The sequence below is a fragment of the Polyergus mexicanus genome, unplaced genomic scaffold, assembly GCF_030449975.1.
Source record: "Polyergus mexicanus isolate NDT 795.1 unplaced genomic scaffold, iyPolMexi1.0 SCAF_9, whole genome shotgun sequence".
Taxonomy (NCBI): domain Eukaryota; kingdom Metazoa; phylum Arthropoda; class Insecta; order Hymenoptera; family Formicidae; genus Polyergus; species Polyergus mexicanus.
Window position 1 is genome coordinate 4,154,173 of NW_027223329.1, and position 20,237 is coordinate 4,174,409.

The following is a 20,237-nucleotide window of genomic DNA, read 5'->3' on the forward strand; positions in this document are numbered from 1 at the left end:
ACCCGGGAGCCAAACCTAAAATATTCATGTACAGCACGAAAGCCTCAAATATTAAAGAACGGTGAACTATTTGTAATATTAGATTTTTAATATTGGCAGTAAATAACAAAACATAATTTTAATTTATATTTAAATTTTAAAATTTGCTCCTTGAAACCTACGAAAAATATCCCTAACATATCCTATAAAAATCCTTAGAATGTTCCACAGGATCTCCCTGGATTCTCCAGAGGTTAATATACGGCTATCGTTTACTCTTCCTCAGGACATCCAGAGGAGATCTGAGGATTACAATGGGATATTTTGAGGATATCCTACATGTATGTCCTGGATGCCCTTTGGACGTCCTAAGGACATCCTTGTGCTGTCTGGGAATAGTTATAATTTTAAGTGTTAATAAAGGTAAATTTTAATTTACATTCACAAATTATTTTAAAAATAAATTAATTTCTTAATGATCAAATTATCAATTTCGATATATTTTAATCTTTAAAGAAATCACAAAAATTTTGTTTATATTATTGTACAAGTAAAATATATAATTAAATTCAATAAACGATTTGCATATGATTCAAATAATAAAGTAATACGAAAAATATATTTCAGTTAAATTGTTATTACAACAAATTTATTGCTATAAAACTGCTAATATCAAAAATTGCGCATGCGCGAATAGACAATGACAGTCAGCTCACTTGATTCTATCTCTTTCTAACCGTCTGATGTTTCCATTCTCTCTGGTATAGACAGTGAATAGCGCGCCGCATTGCGGTAAGCAAATAAACTATAATCTTAATACTAGTTACAAAAGGACTTTCTGAAAGATTTCAGAAATATTGCAAATGCAATGGCCATGGCGGCCATTAAAATCGCGCAATGAGAAACGCGCCTTAACGAGCGTTTGCGAATCCGCTTTTCGTATGTCGTGATCTCTCTCTCTCTCTCTCTCTCTCTCTCTCTTCTCTCTCCTAACCTCTCTTTAATCTTCGCGGCTGTACGCAAAGCACTGCTTTTGCAAGAAGGAGAATATCGGTAATATTATAATTTAAAATATATATTTGAAGATCACACACTTTATCGAATTTATTTTGCCTACTTTGACGGACGTGAAAGATTTATATACATGATCCCTTTTATTAAAAATATATCGCGCCATGTGTTGAATTAACAAGACACAGTGGACGTATATCATTTCTTATAGATGGTTTCTGTGATTTCTCGAGTGATTGTTAAATCGAGATTTCTATGCGCGATATTAATACTTGTCAAAATTATGATATTTGTCTTAAATTTCTGTTTCGCATATTTGGATTTCTTAATGACCTATTAAATTTTCCTTGTGCTATACAAAAAAGTTACAGTTTTATAATATAATTGTTAAGTGTGCTATATCGCGTTTATTTTTACTGTCGCTTGATTATTGCAGAGAATTTGCCATCATGAGCCGTTTCTTCGCGACTGGCTCAGATTCTGAGTCTGATAGCGCATCTGAGGAGGAACAGGTGCAAAGGGCGCCAGCGACAGCTTTTACCGTACGTACCGTCGTAAAATTGCAGTAAATTCTTTTAAATACATTTTTATATATCTTTCTTTTATTTAAAATTTTTTTTCTTTGCACAATCTTATTAGCAAAGTAACATGAGATATTTTTACAGTTTAGCGATGATGAGGAAGAAACAAAGCGGGTTGTGCGTTCTACAAAGGAGAAGAGATATGAGGAAATTGCTAATCTTATAAAACTTATCAGGAATTATAAAAAAATTAAAGATATGAGCAGTATGTTAACCAGTAAGTAATTTTACATCTTATAAACTTATGATTATATATAATAGAATCTTGTACATTAAATTAGTAAATGCACATATACACACACACACACACACACAAATATACATTGAATCATTAATTACATCTTTATAAAATTATGATAAAAAGATTTTTTTTTTTCAAATATTTATTTGTAATTTTAGGTTTTGAGGATTTGATGCGAGCTTATCAGAAAGCTTTACCAGTAATTACAAAGGAGGAACTTGGACAAACTCCACGATTTTATGTTAGATGTTTAGTAGAAATGGAAGACTTTATTAATGATGTATGGGAAGATCGTGACGGACGAAAGAATATGTCCAAGAATAATTCTAAATCACTTTCGACATTACGTCAAAAGCTACGTAAATATAACAAGGACTTTGAAGAAGATATAGTCAAATTCAGAGAGAATCCCGATCAAGATGATGATGAGGAGGAAGAGAGAGGTTTAAAATTATGGGATATATATTTCTTATAAATGTTTATTTAAAAAATTGAAACTTTTTTAATATTAAAAAATGTTTTCTATTATTTTAGCTGAAGAGATTATGGAATCTGAAGAAGAAGAGGATAGTGCCATAGCTTTCAAGAAAACGGGATCAGAAGCTAGTGAACCGGATTTGACTAAATTTAAGGTTTTTATAACATCAAGATTTTGTTATTGATATAATATTGATTGTTTCAAATAATCCTTTATAAACTTGTTACATACATTACAGAAGGCTGCAACTGATGGCGAAGAGGGTAGTGAAAGTGAATCTGATTGGGGCAGTGATTCAGACAGTGAGAGCACGAGCAGTGATGACGAAGGCCAGTATCAAAATATTCGTGAACGCTTCATTAAAAAGTACGTTCTCTTTATTCATAATAAATCTAATGAAAAATGATATAAAAAACTAAACTTAACAATGTTATGTGATACAATGGACATTTTTGTACATAGGGCTTTATTAGCCACAGAAGAAGATGAGGATAAAGCGAAGAGAAAGGAGCAACGTAAAGAACGTAAAGAGAAGGAGCGAAAGAAGAAACGCGACGAAGATGATGGTGAGGGAGAGTGGGAAACTGTCAAGGGCGGTGTGGCTATCCCCTCCGAGAAGCCAAAAATGTTCGCCAAAGATGCGGAAATTAATACCAGCGCGGTGTTGAAGAAATTATCTGAGATAATTGCAGCTCGCGGTAAAAAGCGTACAGACAGACGGGAACAAATAGAACTCTTGCACGAGTTACAATCGATAGCTGATTCACATAATCTTGGTCCAGCTGTGGCTGTGAAGATTAAATTCTCTATTGTGTCTTCCATATTTGATTATAATCCAAAAGTTTCTGATGCTATGAAGCCGGAATATTGGTCCAAGTATGTATTTCTGCGAAAATGGAAAAAAAATATATAAATTTAAATTAATCTTTTAAAACACACAAAATGAAAAAAAAAACATTTATACATGTTTACACATGAAATAACAGTTAATATTAAATATTTTTTTGCAGAATATTGGAACGCATTAACGAAATGTTGGATATGTTGTTAAACAACATAGATATGGTAATAGCAGAAACAATTGTAGAAGAAATGGAAGAGTTTGAAACGCCACCTTATAAAATGCACGGCTGTGTATTGACGTTGGTAGAGCGTCTCGACGAAGAGTTCACTAAATTGCTGAAAGAATGTGATCCACATAGTAACGAATATGTAGAGAGGTAATATCTTTTAAAGAATTAATATTATGTGAGATTTGTAACTGTTATTTTTGTATACAACAAAATATTCGCTTATCTCAGATTGAAAGATGAAAAGCAAGTTGCTGCCATAATCGATAAAGTGCAGGAATATTTAGAAAGGCAAGGAACTGTGTCCGAACTTTGTCGCGTCTACCTGCGTAAAATCGAACATTTATATTACAAATTTGATTCAAATGTTCTTAAGCAAAAGGAAGTAAGTTGTGTAAAGTATTTGTAGGTGCAATAATTCTCTTGTCTAATATACTGACAAAATTATTCGATGCGCTAGAACGAACTGGGATCAGATATAGTTACATCTGTACAAGTTATGGAGAAATTATGCAAATACGTTTATGCCCACGATAATACTGATCGATTAAGAACTCGCGCGATTCTTTCGCACATTTATCACCACGCACTTCACGATAACTGGTTCCAAGCTCGCGACTTAATTCTGATGTCGCATCTCCAGGAAACCATTCAACATTCTGACCCAGCTACACAGGTTGTAAATTTGTATACACACTTTTATTTTTGTTATTAAAAAAGATGTAGAATATTTATTTGTTTTATCACTTTTTCAGATTTTATACAATCGTACGATAGCTCATTTAGGATTATGTGCATTTCGTCATGCGAATATTAAAGATGCCCACAACTGCTTGGTTGATTTAATGGTGACGGGTAAGGTAAAGGAACTTTTGGCGCAAGGTCTGCTTCCGCAACGACAGCATGAACGTAGCAAGGAGCAGGAGAAAATCGAGAAGCAAAGGCAAATGCCTTTCCATATGCACATAAATCTAGAACTCCTCGAGTGTGTATACCTTGTTTCAGCAATGCTTATCGAGATTCCGTATATGGCTGGTAAATATATATTTTCCATGTTTAATTCCATGTTTAATTTTTATGTATAAAATACAGTCAATATTTGTCATTTAACAATTATACAATTTCAGTACAATATAATAAATGTAACAAATCATTTAATTCTAGCGCATGAATTTGATGCGAGGCGAAGAATGATTTCGAAGACGTTTTATCAGCAATTAAGATCCAGCGAACGTCAATCGTTAGTGGGACCACCGGAATCTATGAGAGAACATGTCGTTGCTGCTGCAAAGGCAATGCGCAATGGAAATTGGTCTGCTTGCAACAATTACATTATAAATGAAAAGATGAATGCAAAGGTATTAGCAATATGTACACACATTTATTGTTTCTCTCAAATTTGAAAAATCGGGCAATTAATATATATTATATATAATATATTTTCTCGCGCGCGCAAGACTGATAATAAAATTATTTTTATTAAAATACGACAGGTCTGGGATCTCTTTCATCAAGCGGAGAAAGTACGAGCTATGCTGACGCGATTAATCAAGGAAGAAGCGTTAAGGACTTACCTATTTACGTATTCGCATGTTTACGATTCGATCTCGATGCCAAAACTTGCTGACATGTTTCAGTTGAAACGACCTGTGGTCCACTCAATTATTAGCAAAATGATTATTAATGAAGAGCTTATGGTATATTGTGCAAATATATATATCATTTTAATACATATTAATGAATTAGATAATATTTTATAGAATGTATATGACATTTCTTCCTTTCACAAATTTAGGCATCCTTGGACGATCCGACAGGTACTGTCGTCATGCATCGCAGCGAACCAAGCCGCCTGCAATCTTTGGCCCTGCAACTTACGGACAAAGTAAACAACTTTGTCGATTCGAATGAACGCATTTTTGAAATGAAACAAGGTAAACACAAAATATATAGTTTTTTTAAGAAACCATATATTTTTTCGTCCCATTTATGTTATAATATATATATTTTCTCGTTTTATAATATCCATACACACATGCACAAAATGCGTAGCTTTACAATTAAAAATTAATCACGATTGATTTTTTATAATAAATGCTTGCAGGCAATTTTTTCTCAAGAGGAAATCAAGGCAATTTCCGCGATCGTCAAAATTATAATCGCCAAGGGCAGGATTGGGGCCAGCAGAGACGTGATCGTGACCGCGATCGGGCGTTTAAACGTAATAACGTGTAGCGTTTAAATATTGTCATATTATAAATATATCGATAAGAATATTATATACATATAACAATCATCTCGTGTTGATATTCTCGTAATCATATTCGACAATTGTTTTATTCGCTTGTTTTGATTGATTTGGAGTAGAAATTATTAACAAATCGTTCAATGATATATTTGATCGTATTCGCTTTGTTCTATATTTTTTGTTTTTTTCTTATATTGCGGAATCATTCACGTGTACTCTCTTTCATCGTTCGTACACAAAAAACTATTATAATCTCTTGTCTATTTAAACAAAAAAAAGGATAGGTACAATATCTTTTACATTCCTGATGAATGCTATCAGAGAGTTTTCATATTTCTTGTATTCTCTGAATAAGTTTGTTACCCGTTAAAATAGCGTCGGACGCAAGAATGAGACGTATCCCTATAGACTTCTCGATGAGTCGACAGGCTGCTATTTCTGCGCATGTAATGCCTCCTACCACACAGATCACGACCATCTTTGGCGATAACGCACCCCGTTGACCGTTCACAACGCAACCCGATAAATTCATTAAGTCTTCGAAGCTACGAGGGTCCTTCTCTTGATTCGATACGATGTTTAATATTTGTGCCTACAATTAATATCGTGAAATTAAGTAATATTACAATATAGTATAATATAGAAATTATAAAAGTACGAACTATGGCGGGTATATAAGCGTTGTTGAACACATAACTAGGACAGATACGATTGTTTTGATCGGATCGTTTAGAATAATTGGGTAACATCTTTAATTTCTGCGCATTGTTGCTCCATTCGCTGTTCCGATTTGGCAATTTGTGTAAAATATTTTCGGTTCTATACTTCAACAAACCAACGGTGTGTAATTTGTAAAATAAAGGGATATGTTGATAACCGTGAGTATGGAGATGCAGTTTTTGGATATTTTGAAGCTCGCTCTGTGTAACACCGTCGGTAGTGATGGACAGCAGGCACAGAAGACGCAAACATCGCAACACATGCTCATCTGCAAGATACAGATATTTCGTATATTTTGGTCATAATTAAACAAGGTGTCTACTCCCCGGAAAAACATGGAAAATCTGGAATTCTGAATAAATTTTTTTATACTTGGAAAAATCAAGAAATATTCATGGAATTTTGTTGAGACTCGTGGAATTTTTAAAAAAATTCTCTTTTTGATAATTTTGATCTTATACTGTAAGTGTAAGGAATAGACAATCTGCGAATAAGCCATGTGAATTATGAATTTAAAATATATTATAAATATATATCTATCTCTGTTTATATGTTCAATGTCTTAACAAAATATTAAATATGCAATACATATTCTTTATTTTAATTTGTAGTGATAAAAAATAAAAATGTTATATAAGTTAAAAAATTTTATCTTAACGAAAGCTATTCAATTTTATTTTTGATACATTTGTAAATCTAGCACTTGAAATTTAAATAGCTTTGTATTTTTCCTTTGTATGAATGAAAAGCATTAAAAAATAAAAAAACTTTATTTTAGAAAATTACACCAAAAAATATTTAAAATATTCTCTTTACTCGGAATTTTGAACAAAAATACCTGTAAGACCAGAGAATTTTCAAAAAAATTTTTTACAAGATTTGAGTAGACACCCTGTTAAATTATAATTAGATTATAAATATTATTAATCTTGAGAGTAAACAAATGTACCTATATTTCTTTCTATATAACTGAAACATTCTTTTCTGTTCTTGCAGTCGAGCATCAATTTCTCGATCATCTGCAAAGCTTGAAATTCAGAGCCCAAAGTATCTGCGATAGTCTGGCACGCGGATATATGAAACGCCAATTGTTGCGTCATATTCTTGGTCTTTTGCAATCTCGTCGACACATATCTTTCCATTTCGGCCAATTTCATCGTTTGTATGGCTTCCTGTTCAGCTAATATGTTAGCCAATATTGAAATATCGTTATCGAGAAATCAATGCAATTGGTACAATGACTTGTGGGATAAAGATAAAATACATTTTAGTGACTTAGCCTTTCCATGTATAATCGGGAAAACCTCGCTGCAAGGTGTATCTCTTACTTCTCCATAGATCTGATCTTTATCTGGGTCCAATTTGATTTGCGATTTTCCCAGCACCGCTGTGCCGACATTTACCTCAACAACTTCGTTTAACAGGCTCGAATATGTAACAGGTGTCAAGAGAATCGTCGCCAGATCGAAACCTCTATCCATCACGATTAGGGCGCCGACTTCATTCTCTAAGCTGGACGAACCCAGACATTGTACCATGGATTCCATCAGTTTGCCCACTTGTTGACTGTGCTTGCCGACGAGAAGTGAGAGCCTGGGTGAACCAAGTATCAACTGTAATGACCACAAGTTGCGTGCTAATGCTCGCAGAGGACTGATATCCTTGTGATAGTAGAGATCAATGAACATTGGATTTTCCAAGGATAAAACGTTTCCATCTAGTTTTATAAATTCTACAGACAGCGTCTGCAGTGTAACTAGCTCAGCCAAACCTAAATGACAGCGATTCAACACAATTATCTAGATAGATAGAACGGATATTATAATCAATAATAATAATAATTTGCCAAGACCTTCCTCTTCAACTAGATTATGTAAAACAGCTGGAACAAATGGCACGACCAATAAATGATGGCACGCTTGGACATGAGGCTTGGTAACATGAGATATTTCGGATTGTATTTGATCCAGTACTCTCTTGCACGCGATCAAATCGTTAGATACTAAAAATATACGTTGACTGTTTGACGGTTTTAATCCTTCATCCAGCTTATAAATCTTGTCTACTCCGCATCGCCTAAACAAGATTATACAATCTTTTTTTAGAATCTTTAATAACAGAATTAATATATACCAATACGTAGAGTATGAAAGAAAATATTTATACTTTAATACAGTCACTCCTACAAAACTGTCCAGTATTTTCATCAATTTCTGCTCTATTATCAGATCCTTCATCGATCCTGGAATGCCCTCCAGTATATCTACGAGCTTCCGCTGGCTTATTTGTCGCAGCGTATTTAGTTTATCATCCAGTGTAATGTCCATTTTATTTATAATAAATTATCTCTTATTTGCCCTTTTTTCAATTTTATTTTTACGATTAGAGCCTTTAAGTTACTGTAATTAATTATAAACTATTACATGTAATGATACTTTATGCGACAAGATAGATACTCCTCATCTGTATATGTATAATAAGATATACACAATATGATGTAGTTGACAGTTGACAGTTGACAGTTGACAGTTGACAGTTGACAAGAGCCACGTGTCCGGCTGGCTGACGCGACCCGTGTGTGCGTGCGCGCGCGTATATCACTTATCGCGCAAAAAAAACGAAAAGGAGGGAAGGATCAGAGCTGACTCCTGCGCGATCTGCCCCCCATCGCTCCACGAGTCGTCGTCGTGTGACGCCACGAGCGAGATTATTTAAAAATGGCGGACACGTCGTCTTCCGACACTACCTCAGACTGCTGCAATGAGTGTCTCTCCGACATTACGTCGGAAAAATCCGAGTTCGTCGTCGTGGGACGCAAGCCGTGTCCGTCGCATCGACGCAGCAAGAGGAATTTTTTGCAGAGGATGCTGATAAGGGAGGTAAGAAGCCGTACAGGGGCCCCTCCGAGCACCTCCGCCGAACGCGAGCCCGCATCATATCGTGACTGACGGGAATTCTATTTTCGAGCTGTCACGGAAGACGATGGTCTTTTATCTCTACGAGAATTCGACGAGAAGCGAGAAATTTTTTTCCTTAGAAAGATGCTGCTCTCTTTCTCAGATGCAGAATTTTTTCCCTCGAGAAAGGGAGAGAAAGAGAAAGAGACATGTATCCCTAACAACACACGTATTTAAAAGACGTCCAGAGGATATTTAACATATTCTGAATGTCCTTTGGATGTCTCTTGGAACATGTGTGTTATTAGGGATATATTGGATGTTCCGATTCGTATAGATAAAGTTTTTCTTTTTGTTTGCAGATGAGGGGATGTCTATCGGCGCACAATTATGCGACGGAGGAAAGACTGTTTACAACTGTACCTAAGTGGCGACATTTGTCTCTCTTACATATAATCCCGAAATCGGCGCTCGAAGCTGGGTATATATTGAAAATAGCGATTTATTTATATAGATCCTTCACAACACACATGTTTTAATATCCTCTGGATGTCCTAATCTAACCTGAGGATATCCTAACATTCTCTAAATGTTCTCTGGACATGTGTGTTGTTAGGGGATTTATTCAATCCATTTCTCCTGAGGATGTAAAACATCCTCTGGACATGTGTGTTAGATTTATTCAATCCATTTCTCTCTCTCTCTCTCTCTCTGTTTTGAGCTTGATCTAGACAAGATGATAAATGTATTATCAAATGTTTAATAGAAATTGAGAAACAATTAGGGCTAGACAAACAAGGCTAGGCAAGAAATGTATTGACATAATAAATCTTCGAGCGTATATCTTAAATTGTCAAATTTTTAACAAAGAAATGTTTCAATGAGATATTTAGCTCCTAATTTAAATATAAATAACACGATTGTAATTAAATTTTTTGTTTCATAAGGCACATTGTTATGGGATTGACTCAATGCGGTCAATTTCTGCTCACATATACATATATGGTGGAGGTCAGCAGTAATACGTCCTTGTTTAAGTATCTATTACACTGGTGGGCCTTTACACCGAATCATGTCGCTCGCAAAGTTGCCGAAGTTACGTTGTTTGGCAATTATTCAATTTATAGGGAGTTAAGCATAGTTATATCACAATGGCCAATGGAACGAAATAAGCTTGTAATACATGGCCTCTGGTAAGTTTTAAATTGCATGTAGAATTAAGAGATAAATATCTACCAAATATAAGATATTTTAAAAATTTGATAATCTTCTCTTTTATATGTTCTGTTTTATTACAGTACAAATTTCTTACATTTACAATCGACTGATAGAGCATATTTAACTATAACGACGGTACCGTCTCTAGAGAACTGCAAAGATTGTCTAAAGGTCGCTGCATCATATGAGGAAGAAGGTGAAGGTAATGAATAATTTACAATTTTTTTATAAGAAGGAAATAAAATATCTTTAAATAAATAAATATATATATATATATATATATATATATGTGTGCATGTGTGCATAAATGGCGCGTATATTTATATATTTTAATATTAATTAGAATCTTTTCACAATCATGTAGAATTAGCTGCGAATTGGGATTGCTGCGTGCGATGTAACTGCTTGCAACACGGTCTCACGGTTCATACAACATACGAAGTCATCTCACCGTATCCGAAATTTCGTGCTAAAGTGTGTTTAAATTATTGGAATCATGTGGTGGTCAACACAGGAAACTTCCTGCACGTTCTCAGAGTAGACTTGAATATACCCAAGTCGAAGAATCAGAGGACGTGCGATAAACCGATTACCTCTGATTCTATGGTTCCGGATACAATCCCGTTGGATATGAGTGACATCGAAGAGGCGGATTATTCAACGAGGGCAGAGCGATACGAAAGCTCCGACGATAAGATAGGTACGCCAGAGTGCCCGCTCGATCGATCACCGAAATGCGAATCCAGCCTGGAGCACGACTTTCTAGACGAGGCAATTAAGTTAGAAGCGAGATTAGGACGCGATTTACCGTTAAATACCTCAAGCAGCAATCAAAGCGACTGTGTCTGTGATATAAATAATAGTAAGTCTACCGCTGCCGATGCTTTAGATATTAAGTTATGTGAATGCTCGGATACGACCGAGCAATGCAAATGTCGAAATAGCAACAGCAGTCCAGTCTCCCAGCGCTCGCAAGGTGGCATCGAACAGACAGCCATCTCGGTTCGGGACAAGATCCTGCAAGATTTTTGCGAGGACATGTCGCAGGAACTCAATATTGGCAGCGATCTGATCACGCTAGTGAAACATCCGTCGTGTTCACCGCGCTCGACGCCGCAGAGGCTGCCCGCCGATCTCAGGACGACGACGACAGCGGCATGGTCGTTGCCGATATTCACTCCGCCGTCGGATATTCTGCGCACTCGCAATTCAGAATCTAGTCACAGAACCCAGATCCAACGAATTAATAACAACAGCCAACAATCCAGTTCTAGTTCGTCGCAATCCACAAGTGCTCCGGACAATTCCGTGGCTTCCATAAACTCGCCGTTGCAGTCCGTTTCGATCGGTAGTCCATCTTCCTCGTATTCGTCCCGCTTAATGTCGCCACCCATCGCGACCAGATCTTTTCGTCATCCGAGCCCGCGCAAGAGATCGAATCTGCACTCGCCTCCGCCTGTCGTCAACCCGAGTCAGTCAACGAGAACAACGAGAGCGACGCACAAGCTCATCCTCGAAGCGGAGAAGGCGTACGAGTTTACCGATGAGACGCAGGAGACAACCTGCGAGAAACTCAGTTCGTTCAGAAAACGCCGACTTGCTGACAAGAAGTACGAGTTTTGCGACGAGACGGAGGATGCGGAGAATATAGTTCCTTTCAAGCACATACGCGATCAATTCAGGCATCGTGGCGCCTGCTCCATACATCTAATATCGTCCTCACCGGCAATGTCGCCGGCGGTGCTGCCGAATGGCCGAAGGCATTGGCTCGATTCGGATCAGAGCGAATCAGATGAATTGAATCTTGCTCAAGATATAGCCAACGACTTATCGAATCCCGAATCAGGTAAAGCCCCCGATTATTATTAAAAGAAAGAAAAAAGGGAAGACTCTGTATCAATAATTTGTAATGAATTCGTGTATTTTTACCAGCTGAGAAAAATGTACTTCGACCGTTGAATCAGAACCAATTGTCCAACGGAAGCGTGCGCGATAGAGATCGCGTCGGCAAATGTTGCCCGAATTTCTCACCTTTGGTTCCTAAGAATAACTTGCAATATCCTTCGATAAAGTGTACCGCGCGCTTCAAACGGAGCTACATAGAGCTTGACGACGAGATGATATCAGTCATTACGGATGTGGAAGGTATTCAAATCTCTCTTTATATGAGTTCACTCTCGGAACTTTGTTTACAAATTAGTTTATAAACTATGAAAAATTAATAAAGATTAATATTGTATCAATATAATGTCTATACAGATGAAGAGACAGGAGGGTACGTAAGTTACCAATCCGTACTTCCGATGCTTGTGCACGGTTCCGGATATGTTCAAATGCAAATGATAAGCAATAGTAAAGCGGAAAAACTGGTATTTATTATTTTGAAATATATATTTAAACTTTCTAATATTTGTTGCTCTTTATAAGTACTTGAGAAAAGATTAAGATAATTCTAATAAAGGAATAATTACACAAATGAAATATGTGCAAATATATATACAGGGTGTCCCATAATTCGCGGATCACCCGTCATATGCAGGTAGAGCAGATGAAACAGGGTAGAAGAAAAGTCCTTCACCACTTTGCGATTTTTGTAATAATTATTGAGAAATTAATTTAAAAAGATGGGCCAATCCATGCCTTGCACAAGCGCGTGCCTAGCAACGCCTAAGTAGAATGTCTCTTCTCGCCGCGCGCTTGTGCAAGGCATAGATTGGCCCATCTTTTTAAATTAATTTTTCAATAATTATTACGAAAATCGCAAAATGGTAAAGGACTTTTCTTCTCGGTTTCATCTGCTCCACTTGCACATGACGGGTGATGCGCGAATTATGGGACACCCTATATATTTGATATAATAATACTTTCAGATAGTGCCGTGTGTCTCTATAACTCAATTGAGTTTCGATATCGAGACTTTCTCTCACCATATAGCGGATTGGATTTGCACGAGATTCAAGAAAAAGTATTGGCATTGCAGCGACTATGATATCGAAATGATCGATGTATGTGCGCTTACTGGCGACATTATATGTTTGCATATAATGAAGATCCAGGCAAGTGAATTATGCAGCCAAACGCAGTGGTAAGCACACATGTTATTCTTCTACTCTATGAATATTATACAGGAACCACCCATATAGGCTTTTTGAGAAAAAGGAAAGTGGATTTTATCAAAAATCACAAAAATGTCGATGACTAAATCACACACACACACACACACACACACACACACAGATACGCTTTATTAATAATGATATTTTTAACTTTCGATGTCGACCGGAAATGGGATATCCAGATCGAAAGTTGAATTTTTTAAATGGATCATGGCATTTTTTTTATTGCAAATTTTGATTACACATGAACATAAACAATTTTATTTACATAAATGAATAAACAATTTTAATAAATTTGTTATTTTAATAACAAGTATAAAATGATAAATTGTAATAACATGGCTAATAAACTTTATTAACATAAGGGATTAAACATTTATTAATAATCTGAAAATAATCTTGAAAGTGTAATGAAAAAATAAACTTTAACTGCATTTCTAGGCGAGGTTAGCGTCTATGATTTCAAAGTTGATGGAGGCATTTCAGAAAAAAATGTTTGACATGTTCCATTTAAAAAATTCGACTTTCAGTCTGGATAGTCCATTTCCGGTCGGCATCGGAAATTGGAAATATCATCATACAATAGAGCGCACCCGATTTAGTCATCGAAATTTTTCCAATTTTTAATAAAATCCAATTCCCTTTTTCTTTAAAGGGCCTGTATCGGATGGTTAGGGACATCCTGTATATTAATCATGTAATACTTTATGTGAACTGTCGCACATTATAATGTTCTAAAGTATCGTTATAAAATTATAATATTGTACAATCTTGATAAATTGATGTAACGCTTTCAACAGTACGCAAGAGAGAAAGCAATACGAAGTTGGATGTAAGTTCACGTGGAATATCGAGACAAGCCAGTACAGAATAACAGATGTGTTGCCGATGGAAGAGGTGAAGCCGGAATCCTGGAAGCCTACCCTTACAAATGTACCGAATTTTCGTAGCCAGTTGTGGAATCCAACGCGTCGTTTGGCTACGCAGTTACGTGAAAAAATTCAACAACCGTACGCGCATACCGTACGTTTTCTGCACAACGAGATCAGTTTAGCGGGTTAGCATCTTTGTTATTAGAAAAACTTATTCATTTCTAGAGACACTTCTCACATAGAATCAATTGTAGGCGAATCTATCACGAAGCTCACTGATCTGGACAACCTGGTGCAGTTCTACCTAACGCCGACGAATGACGCCTTAATAGAGTGAGGAAGATAAAGAAGCCATCGCACTTCATTGCAAACAATAATTTATTTATTGATACAAATTTCGCCGTTTTTGCCGATTTGCGCCTATCCACGGCATATAATGTAAATAGGAATGTATTTCGCGTTTTACTTATGACAAATAACGAAGAGTACCTTCTTTTCAAGCATAAATAACAGACACAGGGAGAAGAATATATAAGCGCCATATATAAAATTCTCACTTCGTTTCTTTTCCGTAATGTCAAGAGCGTGACGATTAAGTGACTTGTTCATAACTTATAAGAAGAACATCAGACAATGCCCCCTCCAATTTTACAGAGTCTGACATATATTATAATCTTGCTCTCCTAATCTTATTAACCCATAGTAAAAATAATACGACCCAACACTCAAGCATTCGCGAGAAAAACGTTCTTATAACTTGGTCCATAAAGACCACGTAAATTTTTAGATGCCTTTTTCTTGCAAATGCTTGAAAGTTGGGTCGTATTATTTTATCATAAATTAGTAGTAAGATAGGATTGTAATATATGTTACACTAAAATCTGAACCACGTCTAGTGTTCCCCTTGTTAAAGATACCTTCCTTAGAGTAATTGTACTAATTAATCATACAACGAAGTTGATGCAAGTATTTTGTTTCACAATTTGTAAAATTCATCAGCTCTGTAGAGTGATATGTATGTATATATCTGTGTGTGTGTGTGTGTGTGTGTGTGCGCGCGCGCGCGCGCGCGTGCGTGTGTGTATCTATACATACAGTCTGACATTAATGCTATTTCTACGCTATCATGGTAACTGTACTTTGGTAAGTAGTAGATATAGGCTAAACTGATTGTCAATAAATATATTGTAATGTGATTCAAAGTAGGAAAGAGAAAGAAACTGTAATGGCGATAATATCGGCTCGCGCGATCCTTGGTCCTCAAAATTATAATTCATGATCTAAATCTTTAAAAAAAAGAGGAAACATTGGAAAATCTTTCTGTGACATGATATACATATACTGAAAGAACTTGCTCCCTTACATATATGTATATAGGACCAAACGCGTTATATACTTAATTTTTCATATTATCACAAGATTATTGTATCATAAAGGCGAGTTTTCCAAATAGAGTTTTGATATTAGCGTATTATATGTACATACATAAATACGCGATTTTTATTATCATCAAACGCGTTCATTGCAAAAAATTCCGCCTTTATTAAATAATTACAATAACTGTATGGTAATCTTCTTGAGATTCCGAAGAAATGATTCGTTTTTAAAGGTAATGATATTGGAGCTGACGATAGATTGTTCTTTGGATTTGCAATAAACTTTTTATCATTATTTAATAATAGAGATTCTCTTGAATTGGTGTGTTATTATCTTTGTATGTGTAACGAATATTTATTCTATATATGTATATATATATATATATTTTTTTTTTTTGGGGTGGTTAGCAAAGAAAGGCTAGCAATTTAAATAGGTATCTTAACAGGTTGACCTACATTAGCATCAGATCCAATTCCGTCCAATTTAAGGCCGGCGAGAATTTCTTCCCACGCGTTCGTACATTGTTGATAGTGTTTGATATGTCGATCCGCCATCGCGATTAGCATATTCTTTAGATCCTGTTGTTTCTCTACGTTCCATCTTTGCAAATCGCTTCGCAGATTCTCGTTTGCACATTCCACGCGATCCTGCAGTATCTCCGCTTGCTTGGCTAATCGCGGAATGCTTTGGCCAAGTCTCTCCAATTTTTCATCACGAGATTCTGCTTTCCATAAAGATCCACCCCAGCCTTGGGTAGGTATTGTATAGTTTGTATTTCCTACCAACTGCATGAATGAAATGCAATTGCCTTGATTAAAAAAAAAAAAAAAATTAAAGAGATTGAAAAATGAAATGTATACACAAGGTTAGTACCTGATCCTTTTCTAATCTCTTCTTCGCTAATACATCAACAGTTATCTCATATTCTATCTGCATCGAATCACGTCGAGACAATGCGTTCTTGACCGCTTCTATATACGAGACGTATTCGCGTTCGTCGTTTGGAACATTTTCCAGAAGTTTCTGATGAGCTATCGCGTTCGTTTCTACTGTCTTAGCGATTGCCAAAAGAATAGCCGCGAGTTCCGGTTCCGAGGTTGCCCACAGTGTGAATATAGGATGTAACTGATGAAGCTCCAATAAATAATCTATCACATTACAATGTAAAACATGAAAAGAAACCACTAAAAGCTAGATTTTATTAAAATGACATTAATTTATTTATTATTATATAAAACAGTTTCAGTTTACACACCTTGCCTTTCCTTGTGTATGCGATGATTGATTTTATCTATGGCCGACAGTTTTTCGCTCAACGCTATACAATAATCCCGAATCTGCTCAAACTCCAAATGATGCTGTTTTATTGTATATGTACTTGCTATGTTTTGCAAAGAATCGGTCATTTTTCCGAGCACATTCCCACGATTTTTACGATAAATGAGAAATTCCTGCGTACAATAATCATAATTTATGGACTATAGTAGAGCACACATTGCTACATTAAGTTTATACTTACTGCAGGTTTAGTAGTGAGAAAAATGTGAAAATTCTTGTCACAACTGAGAATAGGATGATTCACCACTCTGTTCAGGAATATATGCAAAAGCTTCATGCGAGCTATAATAAACTCCTTGGAGTAACGATCCAGTTGAGCGAGAAGTGTATGCTTGCCTGGCATTGGCTGTAATAAAAACCAGGATTTTTAAAAAATCTTTTGTCTGATCCCTTAATATATAAATAATTTAATAAGATGTGTCATCTTATATATATATATATATATATATATATATATATATATATACATATTTTATATTAATATCAAAAACAATAATAAAAACTTACTGGTATAATATGTGTCGGATAACTGTCTACTAACTTTTGACGCAGCCATATAAAATCATTGTAGCGTCTGCGTACTATGTATTCCCCTTCCTCAAATTCTGGACGCGTAGTCTAAAATACATTATTTGATATGCGAGCGTAACATATATTAATATTATTCTTACATGACCCGAATCATATTTTGTTACGGCTATACTTACTCTAGTCGTTATACGGAATGTAATATATGTCTCCAAGGTTTCTAGATGTTTTTGCGGATTGTCTACTTTCACCTGCAGATCTCGCGAATCCATCTGAAAGTCTGATATCTCCTGATCCGCCAGAGTGGAGAAGCTATCGATAGAAGGAGATGCAATCTGCACAAATTATTTATTAATCAACAATCGATCAGATGGAACTCCTCACTTCTCCCCTTTTCTCCCTAACTTATCCCTAACTTATCCCCGCTAATAAAGTTATCACTATCAAAGTTCATTCAGAATTAGACCAACAAATTTCAGGTAGTTATAACCAAGACGAGCCAATTTTACCAATAAATCAAAGACTAACGAGGGAACCTCGCAAATCCGAAAGTTCCGATTTTGACGAAACTTTACATACATGTATGAGGGGGAGGGGGGGGGGGTAAATAAATGAATTTAGAAATTTCCAGTTGCTGCCCAAAAACAATTCTAATGCGGCGTCTACAATAGAAATTTTAAGCCCAACGCTTTAAGAAATTGACCAATCACAGTCGAGTATTCTTCTCATACTTGATTGTGATTGGTGAATTTCTCTCTAATTGGAAAATTATCTCTCATATAAGAAGCGGCTTTTTACTTTTTATCTCGAAAATCGAGATATTAAAAGATGTTTTATCTACTAGAATTTTAATTGGGATATCTGTCATTTTGTACAGCATCGAAACAAGGCGCAAAGTGAATTGTCAAAGTGAGTCCCAAGTTATGTTAGATTCCCTCATACCACGGACCCCTCGATTGAGGTGCTACAGTTGGACAGGAAATCGATGTCGCGGCTCTCCTGCTTCACGATTCCGCCCACCGCCATGGAGCTCACTTCCAGGATCGCTGAGTCTTCGGGACCTTTCTCACCTCCCAGATTCTCCATCTCCGGCGTTTCCGACGAGGTCATCATCTTTCGCGACAGTTGGACAATAGACAACACACCGTACACCGTCCGCTATGACAAGCAACAACCGCCAGCCGCCTCGCAGCTCGCAGTCAAACATATGCGCGCACGCCGCACACATCATGCGCGAACAACAGCCGATAAGGGGGTTGCACGAAGGGGAATGCGCTTGAAAATATAATTGTGACCCAAATTTTTATTAATCATGTATACATATTATTGATGACATTATTAATTTATTGTATTAATATTAAGATATATTTTTCCTTACGCGAGATAAATCGAATTCCATTTTTTTTTATTTGCAACAGGGTTGGGAAAGTTACTTTATAAAAGTAACTCGTTACCGTTACCGTTATTTTTTCTAAAAAGTAACTCGTTACCGTTACTCGTTACTAATTTTAAAAAGTAACTCGTTACCGTTATAGTTACTAAAAAGTAACGAGTCGTTACAATTTTCGTTACTTTTTTACAATACAAACTAGTAAATTATTTTGCATAAGAAAAACTTTTAAAAAATTGTAAGCAAGATTTCATTCAAGGTTTATTACAAAATAAATGATTAAATTTTATCGAAATTCTTTATTAATTTTTAATAAAATTTGTTGCACCATAGTATTATCATTTAAATGCCCTCTTTGTGGTGTTAATACAGAGCCACCGATGCTAAACATTCTTTCTACAGATGCACTGCTTGGTAGAGCTGTATTATATTTAATAAAAAGTTTTTTAAGTTTTGGATAGTCGTTTAACAATTCTATATTACAATTATTTGATTTTAAAAACCGTTGCAATTCTTCTTGTTCAGATTCATTTTGCACCGTTTTTTGCTCAAAAATGAAAAAATCATCGTGATCGTCAGATTTTCCAGCTTTTGGAGAATTTTCAGTTGATCGGATTCCCAATAAATCCTCCAAGTAATTTTCAGCACGTTTTCTTTTTTCTCCGGTTAACCAGTTTAACTTAAATTTTGGATGTAAACATGCTGCTATTATTAATTCTTTTGTTTCAAATATTGTAAGAAATCTAAAATCAAATATAGTAAATTAAGCGACATTGTTTGTTTTATTGAAATTAATACTTTTGAATCAATAGTTTAAAATAAAATAATATTTTTCAATTAAATCCTTATTTAAAATTAAATAACATATGTATTAATCAAATTAATAAGTTACCTTTTATTTAAACCTTGCTGAATAGCTTCAACTAATGAATGGCAATCTATAAGGTCAGATTTATTGAGATTTTCTAATTTTCGTTGCAAGGTACTTAGAACTGGTAGTAAATGAGAGCTCTGCTTTTCCGAAAAGATAAAGCTCTCATTGGATATCGCGCGTCGCGTCATCGCACTGGTCTGCAAGAGCCATAAGTTGATCAATCACATTCAAGCATTTTTACAACATAATAAGAATGCTAATTGGTCGATTTGCTTACGGCTTTACGGTTAAGATAAAAT

The 20,237-nt window shown here is 35.6% G+C and overlaps 4 protein-coding genes across 8 annotated transcripts; 2 read left to right on the forward strand and 2 right to left on the reverse strand.

Moving 5' to 3' along the window:
* Positions 1 to 960: 960 nt before the first annotated feature.
* On the forward strand, positions 961 to 6,765 carry Eif3c (eukaryotic translation initiation factor 3 subunit C). Its single transcript, XM_070302148.1, has 15 exons — positions 961 to 1,032; positions 1,427 to 1,532; positions 1,656 to 1,788; positions 1,971 to 2,255; positions 2,347 to 2,444; positions 2,529 to 2,656; positions 2,753 to 3,166; positions 3,301 to 3,510; positions 3,592 to 3,745; positions 3,821 to 4,036; positions 4,116 to 4,395; positions 4,525 to 4,718; positions 4,854 to 5,057; positions 5,156 to 5,294; positions 5,465 to 6,765. The coding sequence occupies exons 2-15, from the start codon at positions 1,440 to 1,442 to the stop codon at positions 5,593 to 5,595; spliced, it is 2,679 nt and encodes an 892-aa protein (XP_070158249.1). The 5' UTR covers positions 961 to 1,032; positions 1,427 to 1,439; the 3' UTR covers positions 5,596 to 6,765.
* Positions 5,335 to 9,197, reverse strand: Vps33b (vacuolar protein sorting 33B). 2 transcript variants are annotated; one of them, XM_070302154.1, is made up of 8 exons: positions 8,816 to 9,197; positions 8,495 to 8,727; positions 8,181 to 8,404; positions 7,593 to 8,099; positions 7,278 to 7,508; positions 6,271 to 6,596; positions 5,972 to 6,200; positions 5,335 to 5,868 (listed from the first exon to the last, which is right to left on the reverse strand). In XM_070302154.1, exons 2-8 carry the CDS (start codon positions 8,653 to 8,655, stop codon positions 5,855 to 5,857), a joined length of 1,692 nt encoding a protein of 563 aa, XP_070158255.1. In that variant the 5' UTR covers positions 8,656 to 8,727; positions 8,816 to 9,197; the 3' UTR covers positions 5,335 to 5,854. The 2 variants fall into 2 exon arrangements, with proteins under 2 accessions (XP_070158255.1, XP_070158254.1); XM_070302153.1 differs by having other exon boundaries at positions 5,335 to 6,200.
* On the forward strand, positions 8,883 to 16,110 carry LOC138936601 (uncharacterized). Of its 2 annotated transcripts, none has more exons than XM_070302142.1 (10): positions 8,883 to 9,207; positions 9,588 to 9,706; positions 10,173 to 10,418; positions 10,524 to 10,645; positions 10,808 to 12,289; positions 12,376 to 12,588; positions 12,703 to 12,812; positions 13,314 to 13,528; positions 14,360 to 14,582; positions 14,657 to 16,110. In XM_070302142.1, the coding sequence occupies exons 1-10, from the start codon at positions 9,046 to 9,048 to the stop codon at positions 14,708 to 14,710; spliced, it is 2,946 nt and encodes a 981-aa protein (XP_070158243.1). In that variant the 5' UTR covers positions 8,883 to 9,045; the 3' UTR covers positions 14,711 to 16,110. The 2 variants fall into 2 exon arrangements, with proteins under 2 accessions (XP_070158243.1, XP_070158242.1); XM_070302141.1 differs by having other exon boundaries at positions 8,886 to 9,207; positions 14,360 to 14,616; positions 14,686 to 16,107.
* Positions 14,785 to 18,877, reverse strand: LOC138936611 (sorting nexin-30). 3 transcript variants are annotated; one of them, XM_070302157.1, is made up of 7 exons: positions 18,617 to 18,877; positions 17,854 to 18,009; positions 17,654 to 17,764; positions 17,328 to 17,492; positions 17,064 to 17,259; positions 16,682 to 16,956; positions 14,785 to 16,593 (listed from the first exon to the last, which is right to left on the reverse strand). In XM_070302157.1, the coding sequence occupies exons 1-7, from the start codon at positions 18,785 to 18,787 to the stop codon at positions 16,234 to 16,236; spliced, it is 1,434 nt and encodes a 477-aa protein (XP_070158258.1). In that variant the 5' UTR covers positions 18,788 to 18,877; the 3' UTR covers positions 14,785 to 16,233. The 3 variants fall into 3 exon arrangements, with proteins under 3 accessions (XP_070158258.1, XP_070158259.1, XP_070158260.1); XM_070302158.1 differs by having other exon boundaries at positions 18,745 to 18,840; XM_070302159.1 differs by having other exon boundaries at positions 18,624 to 18,704.
* Between the last annotated feature and the right edge of the window lie 1,360 nt (positions 18,878 to 20,237).